The sequence below is a fragment of the Xenopus laevis genome, chromosome 9_10S (genome assembly GCF_017654675.1).
Source record: "Xenopus laevis strain J_2021 chromosome 9_10S, Xenopus_laevis_v10.1, whole genome shotgun sequence".
Taxonomy (NCBI): Eukaryota; Metazoa; Chordata; class Amphibia; order Anura; family Pipidae; genus Xenopus; species Xenopus laevis.
The window spans coordinates 59,068,960-59,082,743 of record NC_054388.1 but is presented as its reverse complement, the minus strand read 5'-3'; the positions used below and the strand labels follow the sequence as shown (position 1 = coordinate 59,082,743).

Here is a 13,784-nt window from a genome sequence, read left to right as displayed (position 1 = left end):
CCCATCTAAAAAACAAATATCTCTGTAAGGCTACAACTGTTTGGTTATTTCTTTTTTTTTCAAAGTTTTTATTTAACAGTTTTTTATTTAACAAACAAACATTTGCAATGTGTTTGGTTATTTCTACTTTATTACTCATCTTTCTATTCAGGCCCCCTATTTTTCATATTCCAGTAGCTTATTCAAATCAGTACATGGTTGCTAGGGTAATTTGGACCCTAGACAGCAGATTGCTGAAATTGCAAACTGGAGAGATGCTGAATAAAAAATAAATAATAAACACAATTCAAAGAAAAACTACATCAGACTAAATGTTCATTTAAAGTGGACCTGTCACCCAGACACAAAAATCTGTATAATAAAAGTCCTTTTAAAATTAAACATGAAATCCAATTTCTATTTTTTATTAAAGCATTCATAGCTGCTGTAAGCTCATTTAAAAATCTCCGCTGTCAATCAAATATTGTCTGCCCCTCCTCTATGCCAATGGCATAGAGGCGGGGCAGACAATTACTTTCACTTTCTATTCGGCACTTCCTAGATGTCACTGCTCTCCACACATTCCCCTGTTCTCTTAACCATTTAATTGTGTATCCAAGGCATGGAAATGGACATCGGGTCCCCCATTCTGGTGCACAAACAAGATTCTGAGATGACACAAGGCTTGCCTTAATAACAGTGTGCACAAAATGGCTCCTGCCTGCTATAATTTTGAAATCACAGACTGAAGGAAACAAGATTCAAATAATTTATATAGTGTAATTAAAGTTCATTTTGCTTGACTAATGTGATAAAATAGGATTTTGAATAATTTCTTTGGGTGATGGGTCCTCTTTAAAGCAGTGATCCCCAACCAGTAGCTTGTGAGAAACATGTTGTTCTCCAACCCCTTGGATTTTGCTCCCAGTGGCCTCAAAGCAGGTGTTTATTTTCAAATTCCAGGCAAGTTTTGGTTGCATAAAAACCAGGTGTACTGCCAAACAAAGTCTCAATGTAGGATAACATAGGGGCTACTAAATGACCAATCACAACTCTTATTTGGCACCCAGGAACATTTTTCACTCTAGTGTTGCTTCCCAACTACTTTTATTTCTGAATGTTGCTCATGGGTTGTAAAGGTTGGGGATCCCTGATTTAAAGGTAAACAACACCTTTCCGATTTGCCTCGTATCAATTAGCAATAAACAGACATATCCTAGTACTTGCTTGCTTCGTATTAGTGACTGTATCTGATAATGCTGTATGCTCGCTTTCAAGTAAACACAAGCTATAATACCCATGAACGGGAAGGCAGTTTAATGCCTTGGGTCAATATGTTGTGAAATTTCATTAAAGTGAAAAAATGTAAATCTGAAAGCCAAACTGTTCAATGACACAGTGCCTACAGTATTATAATGTTCATGGTACAAATATGAAAGTAGATTAGAGAACAAAACCAAAGTCCAGTCAGTTTCATTCTGATTCCATAATCTCAAAAACACTGGGACTCACCAGGGAAAGGATAGTAAAATCAGCAAGCACTAGCAGCCAGGCCTAACAATTATAGATATTAATGACAATACTATGCCTTGAATTGTGAACATAACTGAAACCCTGCTCTTTATATGGAGGATATACAATTTACACAGAGACCTTATTTCACTTATCATGAGAGTGCCTTTAAATGAATACTGCTAAAAAAGGAGGACAAACGTAATAAACAGAAATGGCTTCAGGCACTCTGCACCAACGGATGAATATCTTGGGCTGCTTTCAGTTTCATATTACGGCAACAACATTCAATTATTCAAGAAGCAAAATAAATCAAGCACCACTGCTAAATTTCACATCTCTGACAAACGCAATTTAAGAACATTTGCATTAAAACATTCTTCATTTTAGCTTAATTTTAACATTGATTGCCCAGCACTAAAACTTTATTTCCCAACGGTACACTGGCACTGTACTAGAACTTCAGACTTTGTGCAACACACAGACATATGAAAAAATCACACAATTTATATGTATGTACATAAAGCCAGCCCATCAAAATGTCCCAAATAAGCAAAGAGTAATAATAACAGTAATAATAAGTAGTGTGGCAGAGAAAAGACTACCATTTTTAACAGAGTGCAGTGACTAGGCTGCCACAGATTAAACATGGCCATACACGCACAAATATTATCATACAAAACATCATATTGTAAAATATTCTGTGCGTGCATGACGCGAGGCAAGACCACCGATATTGACAAAAGTGTATATACAACATATACATCTTGTCAATTTACCGAGATGGGACTTTTTTTTTCCCTTCCCAAAGGTGCCCAAACATCAACCAAGGGTTACTGCTGAATTGTCAGACAGCAGTAGAACTCTATTGATTTAACCTGTGTATTTGACGATTCAGTTCTTAACTTTGTAGAGAACCAATGGTCACAGGAAAGATCGTAATGGTAAAGTGTATGGCCATCTTAAAAGGCTTATATATAAATGAAAGTAAAAAGAGTTTTAAGTTATTTATAAATAATTGGTTATTGAAAGCACTGCCTGTCTGCCCCTTGTTATTCCCAGTCAAGAATTTTGCACTTTCTGTTTGGTAAATGAGCCCTTACATCTCTTGGCTGTTACGAAGGAAAAAATAGCTGTGTACTGCACAGTAGAGAGACAAAAACCAAAATGAAACAGTGTATTTAAAAAAACAAATACTTTATGTAAATGATGGAATATACACCAAATCACAAGCGTGATGATCACAAAGTTGCGATTTATTAGGAAGCCACTGGGTCAATGCAGCACAAGGAGATAAGTCAAGACAACCACAGCAGTCACTAAATGGAACTGCCCAGTACATATCATGATAGCGTACAAGCACACAAATCATAGATCAAATTGAAACAGTTTGCTGTGCAGATTTCTACAAACAAAATTTTTCCGTGCAAAAATTACGCCCATAGACTCCAATGGGTGAAAAAAAATGATGCACTTCAAAAAAAATTTTGTCGCCCATAGACTTCAATGCATTTCTGTGAATTTTAGCTGAAGTGAAACAGGTCAGATCCACCCAACACTAATCATGTGCAGTATGCAGCTCTATCATTTTTGTTGCATCGCACAAACTAAGTGTTAGAACATCCCCTTATCTGCTCACAATATATATCTTCTAGGCTCCAAGTGTAGCACCTGAACAATGTGGGCACAGAAGTACAGGTTGCCTAAGCAGATGGGCCTGTACAGTTAAGTTCAAAATGGACAGCAATACTACAGGTAATACTTTAGAAATGCATGTAAATAGGTTGACTGTAGGCAACTGACAGGTCTATGATACCTTCCACCCTACTTAGTTACATAGTTACATAGTTAAATTGGGTTGAAAAAAGACAAAGTCCATCAAGTTCAACCCCTCCAAATGAAAACCCAGCAAACATTCACCCACCCCTCCCTACTTTTAATTAAATTCTATATACCCATACTTATACTAACTATAGACCTTAGTATCACAATAGCCTTTGTTATTATGTCTGTCCAAATAATCATCCAAGCCATTCTTAAAGGCATTAACTGAATCAGCCATCACAACCTCACTGTCCTGACTGTGAAGAACCCCCTACGTTGCTTCAAATGAAAGCTCTTTTCTTCTAGTCTGAAGGGGTGGCCTCTGGTACGGTGATCCACTTTATGGGTAAAAAGGTCCCCTGCTATTTGTCTATAATGTCCTCTAATGTACTTGTAAAGTGTAATCATGTCCCCTCGCAAGCGCCTTGTTTTCCAAGAAAACAACCCCAACCTTGACAGTCTACCCTCATCCCTCTAACCAATTTAGTTGCACGTGTCTGCACTCTCTCCAGCTCATTTATATTCCTCTTAAGGACTGGAGTCCAAAACTGCACTGCATACTCCAGATGAGGCCTTACCAGGGACCTATAAAGAGGAACAATTATGTTTTCATCCCTTGAGTTAATGCCCTTTTTTATGCAAGACAGAACTTTATTTGCTTTAATAGCCACAGAATGACACTGCCCAGAATTAGACAACTTGTTATCTACAAAAAACCCTAGATCATTCTCATTTAAGGAAATTCCCCACAAAGCAATATAGTGTATAACTTGCATTTATATTATTTTTGCCAAAGTGCATAACCTTACATTTATCAACATTGAACCTCATTTTCCAGTTTGCTGCCCAGTTTTCCAACTTAGACAAATCACTCTGCAAAGTGGCAGCATCCTGCATGGAACCTATAGTTCTGCACAATTTAGTATCATCTGCAAAAATAGAAACAGTACTTTCAATGCCCACCTCCAGGTCATTAATAAACAAGTTGAAAAGCAAGGGACCTAGTACAGAGCCCTGTGGTACTCCACTAACAACACTGGTCCAATTAGAAAATGTTCCATTTACCACCACTCTTTGTAGTCTATCTTTTAGCCAGTTCTCTATCCAGGTACAAATACTATTTTCCAAGCCAACATTCCTTAATTTAACCAGTAACCTTTTGTGTGGCACTGTATCAAATGCTTTAGCAAAGTCTAAGTAAATCACATCCACTGCCATCCCAGAATCGAGGTCTCTACTTACCTTCTCATAAAAAGAAATTAAGTTAGTCTGGCAAGATCTATTACACATAAAACATGCTGGCACAAACTCATAGTATTATGATTTGCTGTGAAGTCCAGTATCTTATCCTTTATTAAAGAGATACTGACACCTGAAATTAAACCTTTTTTTACATCTATTATAATATTGGCTTTGCAAGCTACTTCTAACTTTGCCATAAAGTATTTGCATGATGCTTTTACATTACCTGTCTGATCCCCCATGTTCCTGTATGAGGGGGCTGCCATATTTGTGCAGCAGGAGTCCGTTAGCATTAGAAACTGTAACTAACAGGCTGAGATGGGACAGTCAGGTTGGCAAAGTCAGAGTGTCAGAGTGTCAGGCTTAGGAACTTCAACTAACAATTATATACAAAAACAAACCTCTCAGCAAAAAATGATCAACATGACCTACAGGTAACATTTAATGTACATTCATATGCTAAAATTCATTTTTTAGTGTCAGTATCACTTTAACACTTCGAAAAGCTTTCCTACCACCGACGTCAGACTAACTGGCCTATAGTTTTGAGGCTGAGAACGGGATCCTTTTTCGAATAGAGGAACTACATTAGCAATTCGCCAGTCTCTCGGCACTATGCCAGATCTCAATGAATCCTGAAAAATTAAGTTAAGAGGTTTGGCAATCACAGAGCTAAGCTCGCTAATTACCCTGGGATTTTGTTAATCTTAATAATCTGGCCCCGGAATTTTGTTAATCTTAATATGTTCTAGTCTCTTTTGAGTTTCCTCATGTGTGAACCATGCATCATTAGTTGAATTACTAGAATTGGGACTATTAAGAAGGAAACCTTCACTTACTGGTGTGTTTGTATAGACAGATGAAAAATATGAGTTCAGAATCTGCGCTTTTATTTTGTTTTCATCAACCAGCTGACCCCCCTCTGATAGTAAGGGTCCCAACCCTTCCTGCTTAATTTTTTTACTATTAACATATTTAAAAAATAATTTGGGATTTTTTTTTACTGCTTGCTGCAATATCCTTTTCTATATCAATTTTAGCTTGCCTTATAGCTTCTTTGCATGACTTATTGGCCTCCTTGTACCTTATAAATGTTTCGGCTGTCCCTGCTAACTTGAAAGCCTTAAAAGCTTGTCTTTTCTTACCCACCTTAACACCAACGCTTCTATTGAACCAAATAGGTTTTGCTTTGCAACGTCGTTCCTTGCTTACAAGTGGAATATACTGACAATTATATTTATTAAGCAGCATTTAAAAGACTTCCCATTTTTTTTCTGTGTTTAACCCTGTGAAAAGCTTTTCCCACTTAATATATTACAGAGATGCTCTTATAATGTCAAAGTTTGCACGTCTGAAATTTAGTGTTTTAGTTAGTCCCTTATAGAATTGCTTCTGCAACAGAATCTCAAAGGAGACCATGTTATGATCACTATTCCCTAAATGCTCACCCACACAAATGTTAGAGATGAGTTCAGTATTATTAGTTATTACAAGGTCCAAAAGAGAGTTATTCCTAGTAGGTTCTTGAACGAGCTGGAATAAAAAGTTGTCATTCAGCATATTTACAAACCTACTAGCTTTTTCTGTCTTAGCAACCAATTACCCCAGTCAATGTCTGGATAATTGAAGTCACCCATAGCAACAACTTGACCCAGCTGTAAATTTAAATAATGTCTCTGTTCAAAATCATTTACATATGAAAGGCTTTGGATATGGATCAAATCCAAACAAATCATATAATAAATCAATAAATGTAATTATTTACAAGGAAAAATAACTAATCTTAGGTTCAAGGAATATGGCACAAATTATCTGACAACAGATTAAATTAAAATGAGGAAATATCACAACATCACATTTGTGCCCTGTACCAGAGTACAGGATTGATTTTCTATTCATATTGCAAATGCAAAAACATAAATAAATAGATAGGCTGTGCAAAATAAAAATGTTTTCAATATACAGTAGTTAATTAGGCAAAAATGTAATCTGGATGTGTAAAATAACAGAACACTATTTCCTGCTTTGTAGCTCTCTTGGTTGGTCAGTAACCAACCAGTGACATGAGGGGGGGGACATGGGTCATAACTGTTGCTTTCTGAGCTCAATGCTGAGGATCAATTACAAACTCACTGAACAGTTATGTTCCAGGCGGCTTCCCTTCAAGTCACTGACTAACGCAGAGCTGAAAACAGGAAGTTCTGTTCTATTATGTTACACATCCAGTCACTCCAGCCTTTATAGATTACATTTTGGCAACATAGAAACATTTTTTGTTATCTTGCACGGCCTATTGATTTAGCAAGTTTTTATTTTTACACTGAGCTGTTCCTTTAAGTTCCTTTTTACTATTAAATGCAATGTCCTATTTGAATTAACCTTTCATTCAATCTTCATTTTATTTTTTTCAATTAAACGTTTGCTTTTCACTACTGCCTCTTTGCAACGGGGGTCACTGACCCAGGCTCTACAAGGCTACAATTTTATTGTTACTCCTTAATGTTTTGCTAGCAACAGCAAAAAATTCAAACTGGAGAGATGCTTCAAAAGCTAAATCATCAAACAAACAAAACATGAAAACCAAATGCAAATTGTTTAGGAATATCAGATGCTGAATTACTACAATGAGCAGCCACAATGAAGAAAGCTGGGATGTGTAATTCAAGCGCTGCAAACTGAACAACTTGATTCTGCTAAGGGTCGCAGGTTCAATAGCCCGAACACAATGTGGAATAAGGTAAAATACACTTAATGGTATATCGTAAACGGCCCAGATGCTGAACAGGGCCGATCGAACTGAGGATAAAATCGCTACAGAGTCAGGCTGAACACTCGCCAGTGCAGAGGAACGTGATTATCCAATCACCGCAGCTTGCGTCATACTGGGGCGGGACATCATTTGGCGCTAGCGGGAGCTTGTGACAGCAAGGATTAGGCGCATCCAATAGCAGCTTGCGAGGGGCGGGGTCCTGATCTCATTCTGAAACACAGCTCGCTCAGCTCTTACTATCACACACACGCGTGTAAAGCGGCTCCTCACGGATCACTGTACCCTGGGCCGCGTCTCCCGCCAGTACATTTCACTCAAGTAGCGTAAAACCACAAGTCATCAAGCGAACCGCAGGGGATGCTGAGAGATGAAGCATAAACGTGAGCTGCTGATGTTGGATAGTTACAGTAAAACCAGCTGAAAGTCACAACTGTAGCAGAAACTCTTGGATTCCTACTGACACCAGCCCTGGCAAAACCGGAGCTTTTACGCGACTCATTTAAAGGGCAACTAAACTAGGGCTTTCAACACAAGCGCTCACGACATCTGGCCTTGCTGACAGTTGTGGTCCAGCAGCATCTTTTCCTTAAGCTCAGCTACGATTGGCTAACAATGGATTGCAAAACACTCCTCATTTCATTGGTACATACAGAGCATAGAGTGTAAAGCAGCTCTATAACATTACACACAGTATCAGCATATTGTGTTATCAAGTATACGAAAGCAAGCCAAGTATATCAATGGGATCCAACTTAGAATGCCAAAAAAAAGAAACTCGTACTTCTCCTCCTCCAAACATATATAGTGAATAAAGTACCCCCTCTTGTAAATTTTAAGGATATAAGTTACCGAGAAGTTTCATGACCATATAAAAACACGCGGATGAAGGACGAGCGTTTTTATACAGGTCATGGAACTCCGAGGTAACTTCTAATATCCTCATATGTAAAATATGAGGATATTATAAGTTACCTCGGAGTTCCATGACCTGTAGAAAAACACTCGGCCTCCTGCTTTTATATGGTCATGAAACTCCTCGGTTTGTTGTAAAAACTGGGGATATTTTATTAACTGGATTTCAGTGTGTCATGTGACAGAAATGACATCAAAACTCACTGTTTATAAGTATAGAATTTACAAGATATTCATAGGTTTTGTGTGTGTGTGTGTGTATGTATAAATAAATATATATATATATATATATATATATATAGGTTAGTTTGCAAGGATCTGCACACCAATGTTTTCATCAAAATAAGTGTTTCATTTAGTACATAGATCCTAGGATCTATGTACTAAATAAAACACTTATTTTGATGAAAACATTGGTTTGCAAACTAACCTATATATGAATTTTTGGACCCTCCACCCACAACGTTTGACACAGATTATATATATATATCTATCTATCTATCTATCTATCTATCTATCTATCTATCCTTCCCCAAACTCCCAGCACTCACAATAAATATACTCTCATTGCCTGGGTGCATGCATCAAGACACTTCATACGAAGAAGCCGCACAACTCAGGACTTATTGTAAAGTAATAGATTTATTAAACACACTAACGTTTCGGCTGCAACATCAGCCTTTGTCAACATCACTTTGACAAAGGCTGATGTTGCAGCCGAAACGTTAGTGTGTTTAATAAATCTATTACTTTGCAATAAGTCCTGAGTTGTGCGGCTTCTTCTGGAGAGGATTATATATATATATATATATATATATATATATATATATATATATATATTTATTATAAGGATATAAGTTACAGAGGAGTTTCATGACCATACAAAAACAAGAGGCCGAAGGCCATGGAACTCTGAGGTTACTTCTAAAGAAGAAGATATCCAAATGAAGACGCACACCCTGGCCCTACCAAAGAAACGGAACCCTGGTGCTCAGCAAAATAGGTATTGGCAACCCATCAACAATATAGAGCAAAAAAGTTCACTGGCACACAGGTAATGCTGGCAGGGAGAAACCTTTGCTTTAAATTTATTTAGTGCGGCAAGGGTTTCTCCCTGCCAGCATTACCTGTGTGCCAGTGAACTTTTTTGCTTGTTACTTCTAATATCCTCATATTTTCCAACAAGGGATACTTTATTATAATACACAAGTTTCAGTGAGTCATGTGACAGAAATGACATCAGAACTCATCGTGTCATAACTGATGACATCAGAACTCACCGTTTCTCACATTAAGTGGCCAAACCTCTCAGATAAACTTGGCATTAACTACTCATCATATAAATTGCCAAAAGGTCTTCATGTTGTGTGCGAATAGACTTGCTACAGGAAGTGATACTAGTTGATATTATGTGCACAATGAAACATGAAGCGTGACTGCAGTTAGTGTTGCAAGAGCAGCAGGGCAGAAAGGGACAGATATTACTTTCCGCCAAAATGACATTCACAGCGAACGTTAAAGCCACAGAACACGATAAATTGGATGGAACGTGGTTAGAATTCTGCCATCAGTCATATGTTTATTTGTGGGTTTACATTCCCTTTAAATGATAACATCTTGACAATCAGTGAGCGACTAAAAATGACAGGAGGGAGCAGAGTGGCAAATAGGGAACAATAACAAAGTGAATAACAACGCTAGCTATCAAGTGTGAATAGCTATGTTTAAAGAAGACCTCCTTTAATACTACTGACAGCAATAACGGTCCCAAAAACAGCTCAAGCCGGCAAATGAACTGCAGCCGCTGCACTACGCTTTCCTAACGACACTTCCTATTCACAGCACCACTTACGCCTACGTCCCTGTCACCATCCCACTTTGACGTAGGGACCGCACGCAAAAACATGGCGGTTGCCGCCAACTACGCCTGCCAGTCTTACGCCAACCAACCCTGACGTAACTAGCAGGCAAAACAGCGCCCCTACGTATCCGTCCAGCGTAAGTGGCTTCCTGAATACCAATCTCCCATTTACAATGGAGGGAGGAGGGGGGATTAAAAAAAAATATATTACATACCGATTCCTCCTCCTTTTCCATCCCCGTCGGCATCTGTGGCACGGCCCGGTTGATAGAGACGCAGTCATTGAGGTCGGGCATGTCGTTGCCGCGGAAGATAGGTAGAGGTTTGGTGGCGTCTAGCGCCCGCGCTCGGAAGGAGAGTTTGCTCATTGTCTCACACAAACACCCGACGCGCAGGGGAGGGGGAGGAACAACAAAAAAAACACGTAAAATATCAGTCAGAAAGACCAGCCAGAGCCGCACGGTAACATCCCCTGTGGACTCATGGGGACTCCGGTGTGCGTGAAGGGGCGAAATGCGGCAGCTCGGGCGGCGCCTCCTCGTGCTTAGATCCGGGCTTTGTTGGCTCGATCCGCTCCCTGCGCCATGGCAAACATGGCGGACATTACCAAGGCGGCGAGCGATCCCGTCAGGCCCTGCGCGCGGCAGCACACATGGGAGGGGTGCGCGCCTAGTAGAGAGAGCGCGTGGGACGCGGGTGTGCGGTGCGGGGACGCGCCCTGCATTAAGTGTATTAGCATCTTGTACCTTCGACTACACATATTAAAAATGTACCCCCTGCTCCTGCTGCAATATAGGACATTAGAAGTCACACAAGACACGGACCAAAGTTTACATCGTGTGGTAAAATATGTTTACAACTCCCAAGTTTCATGCAGTAGTGTGCGGCGCAAGTGACGTCAATAAGCCATTATTATAAGAGAGGATGTCACTAAACACCGTTTATAAGGATATATAAAGGATACGGCAGTGGTACCCCTGGTGTTTACTATAAGTGACCCCCACTGTAACTTTTCCCTATGAATAACATTGGGGTGCACATCCTTTATACAGGCCTGGGGCTGAGGCATTTCATATGATGGGGCTGTGTTTGTATACATGATGCCACCGTCTGTTTTCTATAGGGTTTGGCTTCACTAGCAGAGCATTCTGTCACAAATATTGTCTGATACTCATTGTAAGCAGCAGTCCTGTCCTGTTCTGTCACTGCAAACCTCCCAACTGTCCCTTTTTCGGAGGGACAGTCCCTCTTTTGACAGCTCAACCCACAGTCCCTCATTTGAACTGGAAAGTCCCTATTTTCTCTGCACTGAAGAGCCAGAAAAAGAAACAAAGTTTCTAACTTAATTGGCTTTTAGCAGAGAGCCCAGAACAGCTAACAGGTGCAAATAAGATACTTTGTAACAATTTTGAGACACAAAAAACAGTTTAGATAAGGAGAATTATTTTCAAACTTTCATAACCTGCCAAATTTTGTAGGTAATTAGGGGGTGTGGCCACAGAAAGGGGCGAGGTAAAAAAATGTTGCTGCGCTATTTGCGAAAAAAAATTTTGTCCCTCTTTTTACTTCCAAAATGTTGGGAGGTATGTCACTGTGACACAGATCCTATCTAATACCATGTGGAAGCAGCAGTCCTGCCCTGCTTTATGGCTGAAATTCTAGTTATCTGTATAGCAGAGCATTGTGTCACTTTGGGCATGGATCCTATCTGATACCCAGTATAAGCTGCAGTCCTACCTTGCTTTATGGCTGACATTCTAGTCAGGCCCAGATTTGTGGAAAGGCTACCACACCCACATTTGGTCAAAAACACTGGGGATCCCCATTGCTCCTGTCCCAATGATGAAAATTTGCATGCATAAAGGGGAGGGGACAGGGGCGACGAATGGCATTTGGCCTAGGGGCACCCGCTATGTAAATCTGGCCCTGATTCTAGCTATCTGTATAGCAGAGCATTCTGTTACAGTGGCACATATCTTATCTGATCCCCATTATAAGCAGCAGTCCTGCCCTGCTTTATGGCTGAAATTCTAGTTATCTGTATAACATAGCATTCTGTCACTGGGCATGGATCTTATCTGATCGAGGTCGGACTGGCCCTGCGGGACACAGGGGGAAAAAACCCCGACCCTTAATCGGCCCCCGCCGGGATCACATTGTAGAAATAAAAGTTCTTTTAGGCGCCGCACAGCGCCATCTGCATGGCACCGTGTAACAGAGGGGGGGCCCTGAACAATAGTCCAGGTGGGCCCTGGGCCCCCCAGTCCGACCCTGTATCTGATACCCATTATTATATATATATATGTATATATATATATATATATATATATATATATATATATATATATAAACTACTACAGTATGGGTTGAGATGGAAGCACTGGATTGTCATCCCCTAACGACTAATAATCTTTTCATAGGGACAGAAATAAGTTTGGGATTCATAATTTGGTTGTACAACACTCTGCGGATTTGGGATTTGTGTTAATATCGTTATTCATTATGTAAACCTAAATCTTTACAGCAATCTGTTGTAGGTAATCCTTCCTTTGTACCTGGGCTGCAAGCACAACTTTTTGAAAAATGGACGCAAAATGGTTTAAGTACTGTACAATCTCTTTTGGGTCCTTATCACATGAAGTCTTTTCAACTTTTACAGTTTGCATATGACTTCCCGGATTCTGAAGTATATGTTTATGCTCAAGTGCGACATTTTGTACAGGGTCTCCTACATTATATGACATCCCAGGACAATGCCATTTTTGAAGCTTTATGCAAAATTTCCCCACTTACATTTTTGAAGCTTTATGCAAAATTTCCCCACTTACTAGAGGTATGATTTCAACACTTTATACTCAGATGCTTTCAACTAGTTTTAAAGCTAGCCCAGCTTAGTGCATCACATGGGAATGAGATAAAGCGATAATGCTTCCTAGCAATGGATGGAATAAAATTTGGATGGCTACTAAGAAAGCGTCTGAGAATGTAGCGATAAAAGAACTTTCGTATAAGCTTATGACCAGATGGTATATGACACCTCAAAGAAAACATCGAATTTCGCAGATACATTCGCCTCTCTGCTTCAGTGGCTGTGATGATATTGGCTCTTTAGTTCATATATGGTGGGATTGTCCCAAGGCGCAACATCATTGGCATAAAGTACATACTTTGATACAGGAACTCTATTCGGTGACATTTCCATTAAATCCATGGGAATTGTTGCATAATCTTCCAATTACATTGCTCAATAGATCAGCTAGGCATTTAACTAAACATATTCTCTCGGCTGCTAAGTGGACCCTGGCAATCAGCTGGTTATCTCCAGATATACCTTGGCAACAAACTTTGCACAAAATTAATGCTATTTACGCAATGGAAGAGCTTACTGCTCGTATACAAGATAATATGGACAATTTTCTTTAAATTTGGTCGCCCTGGAAGGATTATATGGTTACAAGACGGCTTGCCTTGCAGTAATATAATGGAGCTATAGTGGGTAATACTCTAAGCTATGTTTTACACATATTGTGTGGAGTGGGGGATCCATTTTCTAACCTATCTTTCTATTTTCTTGCTTTTCTTTCCCTTTTTTGTTATTTTTTATTATCTGGTTCAGTAATCAATATATGAGTCATACAGCATTTAGATACATTGTATAATCATTTGAAATGGATATACTGTACA

At 39.4% G+C, this 13,784-nt stretch overlaps 1 protein-coding gene across 2 annotated transcripts in view; it reads right to left on the bottom strand.

Moving 5' to 3' along the window:
* epc2.S (enhancer of polycomb homolog 2 S homeolog) overlaps positions 1-10,734 on the bottom strand; it is a 45,371-nt gene extending 34,637 nt beyond the window's left edge. The window contains 1 exon segment of one of the 2 annotated variants that reach the window (NM_001094140.1): positions 10,316-10,734. In NM_001094140.1, coding sequence (NP_001087609.1) covers positions 10,316-10,468 — 153 coding nt within the window. In that variant the 5' untranslated portion in view covers positions 10,469-10,734. 2 annotated transcript variants of the gene reach the window in all.
* Between the last annotated feature and the right edge of the window lie 3,050 nt (positions 10,735-13,784).